At 42.1% G+C, this 12,540-nt stretch overlaps 1 protein-coding gene across 3 annotated transcripts in view; it reads left to right on the top strand.

Moving 5' to 3' along the window:
- Positions 1-12,540, top strand: part of LOC112234289 (collagen alpha-1(XVI) chain) — a 148,934-nt gene that overhangs the window by 66,126 nt on the left and 70,268 nt on the right. For all 3 annotated transcript variants that reach the window (XM_042310028.1, XM_042310029.1, XM_042310027.1), the window contains exons 23-30: positions 2,162-2,323; positions 2,656-2,700; positions 2,854-2,889; positions 3,095-3,148; positions 3,396-3,446; positions 3,565-3,705; positions 11,517-11,552; positions 11,920-12,027. In XM_042310028.1, coding sequence (XP_042165962.1) covers positions 2,162-2,323; positions 2,656-2,700; positions 2,854-2,889; positions 3,095-3,148; positions 3,396-3,446; positions 3,565-3,705; positions 11,517-11,552; positions 11,920-12,027 — 633 coding nt within the window. The remainder of the gene's footprint in view (positions 1-2,161; positions 2,324-2,655; positions 2,701-2,853; positions 2,890-3,094; positions 3,149-3,395; positions 3,447-3,564; positions 3,706-11,516; positions 11,553-11,919; positions 12,028-12,540) is intronic.

The following is a 12,540-nucleotide window of genomic DNA, read 5'->3' as shown; positions in this document are numbered from 1 at the left end:
GACCAACTGATATGTTAGGGTCACCACATTAGATATAGTTGAATAAATGATCTGTTATGGACACCACCTTAGATATAGTTGAATAAATGATATGTTAGGGACACCACATTAGATATAGTTGACCAACAGATCTGTTAGGGACACCACATTAGATATAGTTCAATAAATGATATGTTAGGGACACCACATTAGATATAGTTGAATAAATGATCTTTTAGGGACACCACAGTAGATATAGTTGAATAAATGATCTGTTGGGACACCACATTAGATATAGTTGACAAACTGATCTGTCAGGGACACCACATTAGAATAACTGATCTGTTAGGGACACCACATTAGATATAGTTGATTCACTGATCTGTTAGGGACACCACATTAGATGAACTGATCTGTTAGAGACATCACATTAGATATAGTTGATGAACTGATCCGTCAGGGACACCACATTAGAATAACTGATCTGTTAGGGACACCACATTAGATATAGTTGATTAACTGATCTGTTAGGGACACCACATTAGATATAGTTGATTAACTGATCTGTTAGGGACACCTCATTAGATATAGTTGATTAACTGATCTGTTAGGGACACCACATTAGATATAGTTTATGAACTGATCCGTCAGGGACACCACATTAGAATAACTGATCTGTTAGGGATACCACATTAGATATAGTTGATTATCTGATCTGTTAGGGACACCACATTAGATGAACTGATCTGTTAGAGACATCACATTAGATATAGTTGATGAACTGATCCGTCAGGGACACCACATTAGAATAACTGATCTGTTAGGGACACCACATTAGATATAGTTGATTAACTGATCTGTTAGGGACACCACATTAGATATAGTTGATTAACTGATCTGTTAGGGACACCTCATTAGATATAGTTGATTAACTGATCTGTTAGGGACACCACATTAGATATAGTTGATGAACTGATCCGTCAGGGACACCACATTAGAATAACTGATCTGTTAGGGATACCACATTAGATATAGTTGATTATCTGATCTGTTAGGGATGCTACTTTAGATATAGTTATTTAACTGATCTGCTAGGGACACCACATATGATTAACTGATCTGTTAGGGACACCACATTAGATATAGTTGACAAACGGATCTGTTAGGGACACCACATGAGATTAACTGATCTGTTTGCACTCAACAGAAGACTAACTGATCGGTTTGGACACCACATTAAACTAATCTGTTTGGACACCACATTAGACAAACTGATCTGTTTGGACACCACATTATACTAACTGATCTGTTTGGACACTACATTATAGTTTTTACTAGATATAGTTGACGAACTGATCCGTCAGGGACACCACATTAGAATAACTGATCTGTTAGGGACACCACATTAGATATAGTTGACGAACTGATCCGTCAGGGACACCACATTAGAATAACTGATCTGTTAGGGATACCACATTAGATATAGTTGATTATCTGATCTGTTATGGACACTACATTAGATATAGTTGACTAACTGATCTGTTAGGGACACCACATGAGATTAACTGATCTGTTTGGACACCACATTAGATATATTTGACTGACTGAACTGTTAGGGATACCACATTTAACTAACGGATCTGTTTGGACTCAACAAAAGACTAACTGATCTGTTTGGACAACACATTAAAGTGATATGTTTGGACACCGCATTAGACTAACTGATCTGTTTGGACTCAACAGAAGAGTAACTGATCGCTTTGGACACCACATTAAACCCATCTGTTTGGACACCACCTTAGACTAACTGATCTGTTTGGACACCACATTAGACTAACTGATCTGTTTGTACTCAACAGAAGAGTAACTGATCGCTTTGGACACCACATTAAACCCATCTGTTTGGACACCACCTTAGACTAACTGATCTGTTTGGACACCACATTAAAGTGATCTGTGTGGACATCACATTATACAATCTGATCTGTTTGGACACCACATTATACTAACTGATCTGTTTGGACACCACATTATACTAACTGATCTGTTTGGACACCACATTATACTAACTGATCTGTTTGGAAACCACTTTAGATGATACACCTTAAAGGAAGCATGCCTATTAGTGGGTGTTATCATTAATCTGACTCACTGTTATGATGTGTGTCTGTGTGCTTGGCAGGGAGAGGTGGGATCGGATGGGGTCAAAGGGGAAAAGGGTGACGCATGTGCTGTGTGCCCCACCCTGGGTGAAATACCTGGTGCCAACATGGTTGCTATGAAACAATCTCTGACACTCAAAGGAGAGAAAGGAGAACCTGGGCTGGGACAGAAGGGAGAACAGGTGAATGTGTGTTTTTTGGAAATGAATGTGTAAGTGTGTGTTCTGTTGTGTTGTCTTGTGTGTGTCACGGGAGGTTGGTGGCACCTTAATTGTGGAGTTCCTGGGCTTGTGGTAATGGCTGGACGGAATAGGTGGAATGACTTCAAATACATCAAACACATAGTTTCCAGGTGTTTGATGCCATTCCTTTTGCTCCTTTCCGACCATTATTATGACCCGTCCTCCCCTCAGCAGCCTCCTGTGGTGTGTGTGTGTTTGTTTGTACCTGTGTTGTTCCTGTTTCTGTGTATCTGACCCAGAAGTAACTCCTCCACTCTGTTGGTGCTTTACAGGGGGAGGCTGGACTCGTTGGCCTGGCAGGGCTAGGAGGGGAAAAGGTGTGTACTGCGTAAGGTTCCAAGTAGGACACAGGAGTTTTGACATAGTGCAGAGACTGATGGAATAAATGTGTTTATGTATCTCACCCATTAAATTTAGTTCAAAAGCAATTTGTACAGTTCTGTTGACATTACAGTTTATCTTGTTTCCAGGGTAACGCTGGTGGCAAAGGAGCTGACGGTAAAACGGTGAGTGTAGACTACCATTAAGAGTGATTTCACTAGACTCTTTTCAGTGACTGATACTTTATATTCATACTTTATATTCAAAGTTGTCACCCGTTATGATAAAATATTTCTCAGAAATTACTGATGCAGAAATGACTTCAGTTGGCGGTTGCGATGCTCTTTGGAGATAAAGTGATGACATGTACTGTAACTATTTATCTGATAGGGCAAAACTGGACCCAGAGGACCTAGTGGCAAGGATGGACTGAAGGGGATAAAGGTGAGAGATGGAGATAACAGACACTACATCCAATACTGGCTGATGTCACCATATTGTGTTATGTTGGGTTAGAGTATGTTAGAGTGTGTTAGAGTGTGTAATGTTGTGTAGTGTTATGTTGTGCTGTGTTATATATTGTGTTATGTGTTGTGTTAGGTTGTTGTGTAATGTGTTGTGTTGTGTTGTGTTAGAGTGTGTTATGTTGTGTTGTCTTGTGTTATATTGTGTCATTTGATTATTTTGACAGGGAGATGCAGGGATTCCTGGTCTGGGAACTCCAGGTCCTAAGGGCGAGAAGGTGAAGTGTGTGTGCGTGCATGTCTACACATGAAAGTATGGCTATCCGTGTGTCCACACAGGTGTGTAGGAGAGTTTTGCCACCCGTCCTAACCCAGTGTGTCTCCCATCTACCCCAGGGTGCGTCGTGTGAGGTGTGCCAGTCTTCTCCCTCAGAGGTGGGCAGTGAGACGTCCATTGTCAAGGTGCTAGCTACCCCAGGTGACCTTGGCCTTCCAGGGCCTCCCGGGCTTCCAGGAGTGGGCGCCGATGGCAAACAGGTGAGACCACTCTACCTGACAGGAAAAGAGTTGCAACAGGCTTCTCTGCTTACTTCGTTATCCAGGTTTGTCATAAGTTTGACGATGCTTGTTTAACATGACCAAGCCAACAACATACACATGCCTCTGTCAAACCTACCAAAACACCAACCTGAATGTAGTTTAGTGTATACAGTGGTTTCTCCTTTAAAAGTTGCATCATATTGCACCTTGCGTGCTGCCACAGAATTCTGAGGCACGTCATTTAATTCTCAGCCATTTTTTCCTGTTACTGCAAGTTATTGCTAGTATAACCACCAAAGGACATCTTTGAGAAGCATTTGATAGTATTCCGTATTGGCATTACCTGAGAATTGAAAACCTTTTTTGTGATAACATAGTATATGGGATTGATTTTAAGAAATTTGGCTTAATTACAGTGCCTTGCGAAAGTATTCGGCCCCCTTGAACTTTGCGACCTTTTGCCACATTTCAGGCTTCAAACATAAAGATATAAAACTGTATTTTTTTGTGAAGAATCAACAACAGGTGGGACACAGTCATGAAGTGGAACGACATTTGAAATATCCAATAAATGTCGTTCCACTTCATGATTGTGTCCCACTTGTTGTTGATTCTTCACAAAAAAAATACAGTTTTATATCTTTATGTTTGAAGCCTGAAATGTGGCAAAAGGTCGCAAAGTTCAAGGGGGCCGAATACTTTCGCAAGGCACTGTAATTAGATTAATATTATGGTGTTTCTATTCAGAGAAAAACAAAACCCTCAGGGGTTCCGTTAGGATCGAATGGAAAATATGGCGATGTACAACGTGACGGTCGGAAGTAGGCTACAAGATTGGAGGATTCTAAATTGTTTGCCTTCATTAGACAACTTTGTTCCAATATTTCTGTAAATCAGGGATATTTATTCCCATAGTAATTCCCTTAGTAATTCGTTACAATGGCGCCGGAGGAGATGGCCGCCGTTGTACGGTCTCCTAACCAATTGTGCTATTATGCGGGGGGTTCGCGATATTTGTAAATTATTTTGTACATAATGTTTCTGCAACCGTATCTTACAGAAGAAAAGAGCTTCTGGATATCAGGACAGTGATCACTCACCTCGGATTAGACAATGATTTCTTCAACAACAACAAGCAGGACTCACACGATATTCTCCAAACACCCTACAGGACAGACATCCCAATTATTCGCAAAAGGAAGCGACGCAGAGGACAAAGAGCCGGATGCCTCGTCCAGACCCGCAGAAGAAACCTAGGAATGCTGCCGTTACCGTCAATATTACTCGCCAACATGCAATCATTGGACAATAAACTAGACGAATATCCTACCAACGGAACATAAAAAACTGTAATATCCTATGCTTCACGGAATCATGGCTGAATGATGACATGGATATTCAGCTAGCGGGATACATGCTGCACCGGCAGGATAGAACAGCACACTCCGGTAAGACGAGGTGGGGCGGTCTGTGCATATTTGTAAACAACAGCTGGTGCACGAAATCTAAGGAAGTCTCTAGATTGTGATAAACTGCAGGCCACACTACTTACCTAGAGAGTTCTCAGCTATACTTTTCGTGGCTGTTTATTTACCACCACAGAGAGATGCCGGCACTAAGACCGCACTCAGTCAGCTGTATAAGGAAATAAGCAAACAGGAAACCACTCAGCCAGAGGCGGCGCTCCTAGTGGCCAGAGACTTTAATGCAGGGTAATTTAAATCAGTTCCACCAAATCTCTATCAACGTGATAAATGTGCTACCAGAGGGAAAAAAATTCTCGATCACCTGTACTCCACACACAGAGACGTGTACAAAGCTCTCCCTTGCCCTCCATTTGGTAAATCCGACCACAACTCTATCCTCCTGATTCCTGCTTACAAGCAAAAATTAAAGCAGGAAGCACCAGTGACTCGGTCTATAAAAAAATGGTCAGATGAATCAGATGCTAAACTACAGGACTGCTTTGCTATCACAGACTGGAACATGTTCCGGGATTCTTCCGATGACATTGAGGAATACACCACACCAGTCACTGGCTATATCAATAAGTGCATTGAGGACGTCGTCCCCACAGTGACTATACGTGCATACCCCAACCAGAAGCCATGGATTACAGGCAACATTTGCACAGAGCTAAAGGGTAGAGCTGCCTCTTTCAAGGTGCGGGACTTACAAGAAATCCCGCTATGCCCTGCGACGAACCATCAAACAGGCAAAGCATCAATACATGGCTAAGATTGAATCATACTACACCGGCTCCGACGCTCGTCGATTGTGGCAGGGCTTGCAAACTATTACAGACTACAAAGGGAAGCACAGCCGCAAGCTGCCCAGTGACACGAGCCTACCAAACAAGCTAAACCACTTCTATGCTCGCTTCGAGGCAAGCAACACTGAGGCATGCATGAGAGCATCAGCTGTTCTGGACGACTGTGTGATCACGCTCTCCGTAGCCGACGTGAGTAAGACCTTTAAACAGGTCAACATACACAAGGCTGCGTGGCCAGACGGATTACCAGGATGTGTGCTCCGGGCATTTGCTGACCAACTGGCAGGTGTCTTCACTGACATTTTCAACATGTCCCTGATTGAGTCTGTAATACCAACAAGCTTCAAGCAGACCACCATTGTCCCTGTGCCCAAAACACAAAGGCAACCTGCCTTAATGACTACAGACCCGTAGCACTCACATCCGTACCCATGAAGTGCTTTGAAAGGCTGGTAATGGCTCACATCAACACCATTATCCCAGCAACCCTAGACCCACTCCAATTTGCATACCGCCCAAACAGATCCACAGATGATACAATCTCTATTGCACTCCACACTGCCCTTTCCCACCTAGACAAAAGGAACACCTATGTGAGAATGCTATTCATTTACTACAGCTCAGCGTTCAACACCATAGTACCCTCTAAGCTCATCACCAAGCTAAGGATCCTGGGACTAAACACCTCCCTCTGCAACTGGATCCTGGACTTCCTGACAGGCCGCCCCCAGGTGGTGAGGGTAGGTAGCAACACATCTGCCACGCTGATCCTCAACACTGTAGCTCCCCAGGGATACATGCTTAGTCCCCTCCTGTACTCCCTGTTCACCCACGACCGCATGGCCAGGCATGACTCGAACACCATCATTAATTACGACACAACAGTGGTAGGCCTGATCACCGACAACGACGAGACAGCCTATAGGGAGGAGGTCAGAGACCTGGACGGGTGGTGCCAGAATAACAACCTATCCCTCAACATAACCAAGACTAAGGAGATGATTGTGGACTACAGGAAAAGGAGCACGGAGCACGTCCCCATTCTCATCGACGGGGCGGTAGTGGAGCAGGTTGAGAGCTTCAAATTCCTTGGTGTCCACATCAACAACAAACTAGATTGGTCCAAACACACCAAGACAGTCGGGAAGAGGGCACAACAAAGCCTATTCCTCCTCAGGAAACTAAAAAGATTTGGCATGGGTCCTGAGACCTTCAAAAGGTTCTACAGCTGCAACATCGAGAGCATCCCTAGGCCTCTGACCGCAAGGCACTTCAGAGGGTAGAGCGTACGGCCCAGTACATCACTGGGTCAAAGCTGCCTGCCATCTAGGACCTCTACACCAGGCGGTGTCTGAGGAAGGCCCTAAAAATGGTCAAAAACCCACAGCCACCCCAGTCATAGATTTTCTCTCTACTACCACATGGCAAGCGGTACCGGAGTGCCAAGTCTAGGACAAAAAGAGTTCCCCCAAGCCATAAGACTCCTGAACAGGTAACCAAATGGTTACCTTGTAACGGTTTTCTTCTGGTGAAAGAGAGGCGGACCAAAATGCAGCGTGGTTATCTTTATACATCTTTAATGAAAGATGAAAAATGAACAATATACAAAACAAGAAACGTGAAAAACCGAAACAGCCCTATCTGGTGCAACAAACACAAAGACAGGAAACAATCACCCACAAGAGACCTAAAGAATATGGCTGCCTAAATATGGTTCCCAATCAGAGACAACAATAACCACCTGCCTCTGATTGAGAACCACTCTAGGCAACCATAGACTTACCTAGACTACTATACTAAACACAACCCCATCAATCTACAAAACCTCTAGACAAGACAAACACATAATTAATCCATGTCACACCCTGGCCTAACCAAAATAATGCTGCTACTCTCTGTTCATCTTATATGCATAGTTACTTTAACTTTACATTCATGTACATACTACCTAAATTGGCCCGACCAACCAGTGCTCCCACACATTGGCTAACCGGGCTATCTGCATTGTGTCCCACCACCCACCAACCCCTCTTTTTACGCTTCTGCTACTCTCTGTTCATCATATATGCATAGTCACTTTAACGATCCCTACATGTACATACTACCTCAATAAGCCTGACTAACAGGTGTCTGTATATAGCCTTGCTACTCTTTTTTCAAATGTATTTTTACTGTTGTTTTATTTCTTTACTTACCTACACACACACACACACACACACACATATACCTTTTTTCTCTCGCACCATTGGTTAGAGTCTGTAAGTATGCATTTCACTGTAAGGTCTACCTACACCTGTTGTATTCAGCATTTCACTGTAAGGTCTACCTACACCTGTTGTATTCAGCATTTCACTGTAAGGTCTACCTACACCTGTTGTATTCAGCATTTCACTGTAAGGTCTACCTACACCTGTTGTATTCAGCATTTCACTGTAAGGTCTACCTACACCTGTTGTAATTGGCGCACGCGACAAATAAACTTTTATCATTATTTTATTAACAAAATGTGTTTATTTGTTTTTTTTAAGCTACTGTGCCATCTACAATATATTCTGTAGTAAACATGGGAAAGTGTCTAATTCCTTACATAAGGGAGAGCAGGCCATGTCTGTACTACAGAATGCAGGGCACGCTGGAGACCGGTGTTGTTTCATAGTTGTGATGTCTTCACTATTATTCTATAATGTAGTAAATAGTAAAAATTAAGAAAAATCCTGGAATGAGAAGTTGTGTCCAAACTTTTGACTTGTACCTTCTTAATTAATTTGAATAATATTATGGGGTTTCTATTCCATGAAAAACTAAACCCTCAAGGTTTCCGTTAGGATGGAATGGAAAATATGTTGCTGTACAACTGCATTTTGAAAGAGTATTTTTTATCATTAGTTTATAAACAAAACTTGTTTATTAGGCTACTGTGCCATCTACAATACATACTGTAGTAAACATGGGAAAGTGCCTAATTCCTTAAACCAGGGAGAGCAGGCCATGTCTGTACTACAGAAGGAGGGGCATAACAATAATGCACTGCACTATGGTGAACAAAGGGCACATTATACAAATACAATCAGTGGGAATAGGGGCCAGGTGTGCGCTATGAAAGTTCCAGAGGGATCCGTGACAGTACCCCCCTGAAGCGCTTCACAAGCAGCGCAGCGACACTGGTCTAGAGGACGATCACAGGAACGCAGTGCAGGTAGATCAGGACCCGAAGCAGCAGCCAAAGTTGTGTACTTGTCGGACGGATCAGTAGCAGTGGCGTCGAACGGACCGGTTGAAGACACAGTGTTTTTAGCCACAATCGGCCCTAACCCCGATGAATAAATTTGGGCACAGTCGATAACGTGCTGGACTTCGGGGCTAGAATGTTGAGGATTCGAAACCTGCTCCCTGCTTGCTATAATGAATGAGTTTGATACACCTGGTATTGGATATGGCTGAAAAAAACTTGCTAAATAGCGATTTTAGTAAATTAACTTTATGACAAAAGAATATGCACAATCTTTTGTCTCTACATTAACTAATATATTCCTCTCAATTGTAAATTTTTAGCTTGACTCGTTATGACGTTATAACTACATACATTTGCTTCCCCTTAATGTTTTGTCAGCCATCTTTGCTGAAGTCACCAGGGACATCAAATTCGTCATTGGAACCACTCGATATGATTGGTCAAATAAAAACCTTGGGACCCAAATGCATAATGAGTGCTCTAACTCCCACTTGTGGTGGTCTGGAGCAATGAAGCCGTGATGCTGGGTACCTCTAAGTCTCGCAGTGTAAGCTCAAAACTTTTAAAGGAGAAACCACTGTACCTGCATCTTCAGTATTGGAACAGCCAGTTTATGACATACAGTTGAAGTCGGAAGTTTACATACACCTTAGCCAAATACATTTAAACTCCGTTTTTCACAATTCCTGACATTTAATTCTAGTAGAAATTCCCTTTCTTAGGTCAGTGAGGATCACCAGTTTATTTGAAGAATGTGAAATGTCAGAATAATAGTAGAGAGAATGATTTATTTCATATTTTATTTCTTTCATCACATTCCCAGTGGGTCAGAAGTTTACATACACTCAATTAGTATTTGGTAGCATTGCCTTTAAATTGTTCAACTTGGGTCAAACATTTTGGGTAGCCTTCCACAAGCTCATTGGTTATTACTGCATTGTCGGAACTAGAAGCACAAGCATTTCGCTACACTCGCATTAACATCTGCTAACCATGTGTGTGTGACAAATAAAATTGTATTTGATTTGCGACCAAGCTTTAACTTTCTGACTGATGTCTTGAGATGTTGTTTCAATATATCCAAATCCCTCCTGCTGCAAACACCCCCACAACATGATGCTGCCACCCCCGTGCTTCACCGATGGGATGATGTTCTTCAGCTTGCAAGCCTCCCCCTTTCTCCTCCAAACATAACAATGGTCATTATGGCCAAACAGTTCTATTTTTTTCATCAGACCATAGGACATTTCTCCAAAAAGTACGATCTTTGTCCCCATGTGCAGTTGCAAACCGTAGTCTGGCTTTTTTATGGCGGTTTTGGAGCAGTGGCTTCTTCCTTGCTGAGCGGCCTTTCAGGTTATGTCGATATAGGACTCGTTTTACTGTGGATATAGATACTTTTGTACCTGTTTCCTCCAGCATCTTCACAAGGTCCTTTGCTGTTGTTCTGGGATTGATTTGGACTTTTCACACCAAACTACGTTCATCTCTAGGAGACAGAATGTGTCTCCTTTCTGAGCGGTATGACGGCTGTGTGGTCCCATGGTGTTTATACTTGCGTACTATTGTTTGTACAGTTGAACGTGGTACCTTCAGGCATTTGGAAATTGCTCCCAGGGATAAACCAGACTTGTGGAGGTCTATACTTTTTTTTCTGTGGTCTTGGCTGATTTCTTTTGTTTTTCCCATGATGTCAAGCAAAGAGGCACTGAGTTTTGTGGTAGGCCTTGAAATACATCCACAGGTACACCTCCAATTGACTCAAATGTTGTCAGTTAGCCTATGAGAAGCTTCTAAAGCTATGACATCATTTTCTGGAGTTTTCCAAGCATTTTAAAGGCAGTCAACTTAGTGTATGTAAACTTCTAATCCACTGGAATTGTGACACAGTGAATTATAAATTAAATAATCTGTCCATAAACTATTGTTGGAAAAAATTATTGTGTCATGCACAAAGTAGATGTCCTAACTGACTTGCCAAAACTATAGTTTGTTAACAAGAAATTTGTGGAGTGGTTGAATAATGAGTTTTAATGACTCCAACTGAAGTGTTTGTAAACTTCCGACTTCAACTGTGTACAGGTAATCCCCCACCTAACACAGAATACGCCAAAGTGATCTATACATCTCATTTATATGGTAAACTACTGTTTCACACTGGTTAATTACTGTGTGCCTCAGTGGTTAGCACTGTGTCAGGGCTTTATATCTGAATAGGTTTAACAGGTGTGTGGGTGTGGGTGTACTATTATAGGTGTGTATCACTCTCACTATTTTTCTGTCTTCTCCTGTCTCTTTACACAGGGTGTGCCAGGTCTTGATGGTCTAAGGGGAGAGAAGGTCAGTTCTTTATGTCAGGTTGCTCTTTATAAAAGTCTCTGAATAGCAAAAACCTTTTACTGCAGTGGGTTAAATCAGGGTCACACATAGTGTTTCTTGGTAGTCATAAACAAAACTACTTTCAAACACTCTGGTATCACAAACCCAGAATTAACTTATTACTTGGTTTAGGTACTTGTTTAATTCAGACTATTAATAATTTGATGAAGCTTTGTGCATTGTAATCAGTAACCTTGAATTATTGTCCTGGACTGTTGTTAAATCAATCTTCATTTATGAATGTTTAAGTACGAGTCACAGACCAGATCCATGTTTTTGATTACAATGCATTGTTTTTAATGACAACATCATGTGTCTCTGTTGCTAGGGAGACCAGGGTGAGCAAGGAGACCAAGGATTGGCCGGAACCCATGGAACCCCGGGCCTGCCTGGAGAGCCTGGTCGGGATGGAGTAACTGGACTGAAAGGAGAGAAGGTATGGAACACCCAACCAACCAACCTATCAATGAGTCAGTCAGTCTGACTATCTGGCTGTTTAGCTGGACTGGCTGGCCCTCTGTCTGGTTGGCCCTCTGTCTGCTTGTTCATCGAAGGATTAAAAGTTAATTGCGTGATTAACTCAATCAAGTAATTATTAACTCATTAACCTGAGGCACCATGGGAAAATTTGTTTTTATTGAGTTTCTATTTCCCAGATTAACTCAAAGAATATCAGAATATCGATTTTACAACAACCGCTAATTAACCAGTTACCTCTTACAATCTCGTTCTGAATGTCGTATAGCCCGTGAATCTGCACGGACCCGGGTCTCACCAATGAGTTCGTACCACACCAATCTTAGTTGGATATTTATTTACTAAAAAGCTAAAATGATGATAAAAGATACACATAGACAAAACACATTATAGGCTATTGATTAGAACTTAGTATAACGGGCCAACACACTATGGCGCGTGTTACCCAAAATGGGGATTTCAAAGAGAGAGA

Source organism: Oncorhynchus tshawytscha, linkage group LG31, assembly GCF_018296145.1.
Source record: "Oncorhynchus tshawytscha isolate Ot180627B linkage group LG31, Otsh_v2.0, whole genome shotgun sequence".
Taxonomy (NCBI): Eukaryota; Metazoa; Chordata; class Actinopteri; order Salmoniformes; family Salmonidae; genus Oncorhynchus; species Oncorhynchus tshawytscha.
This window is presented reverse-complemented; position numbering and strand designations above follow the sequence as displayed.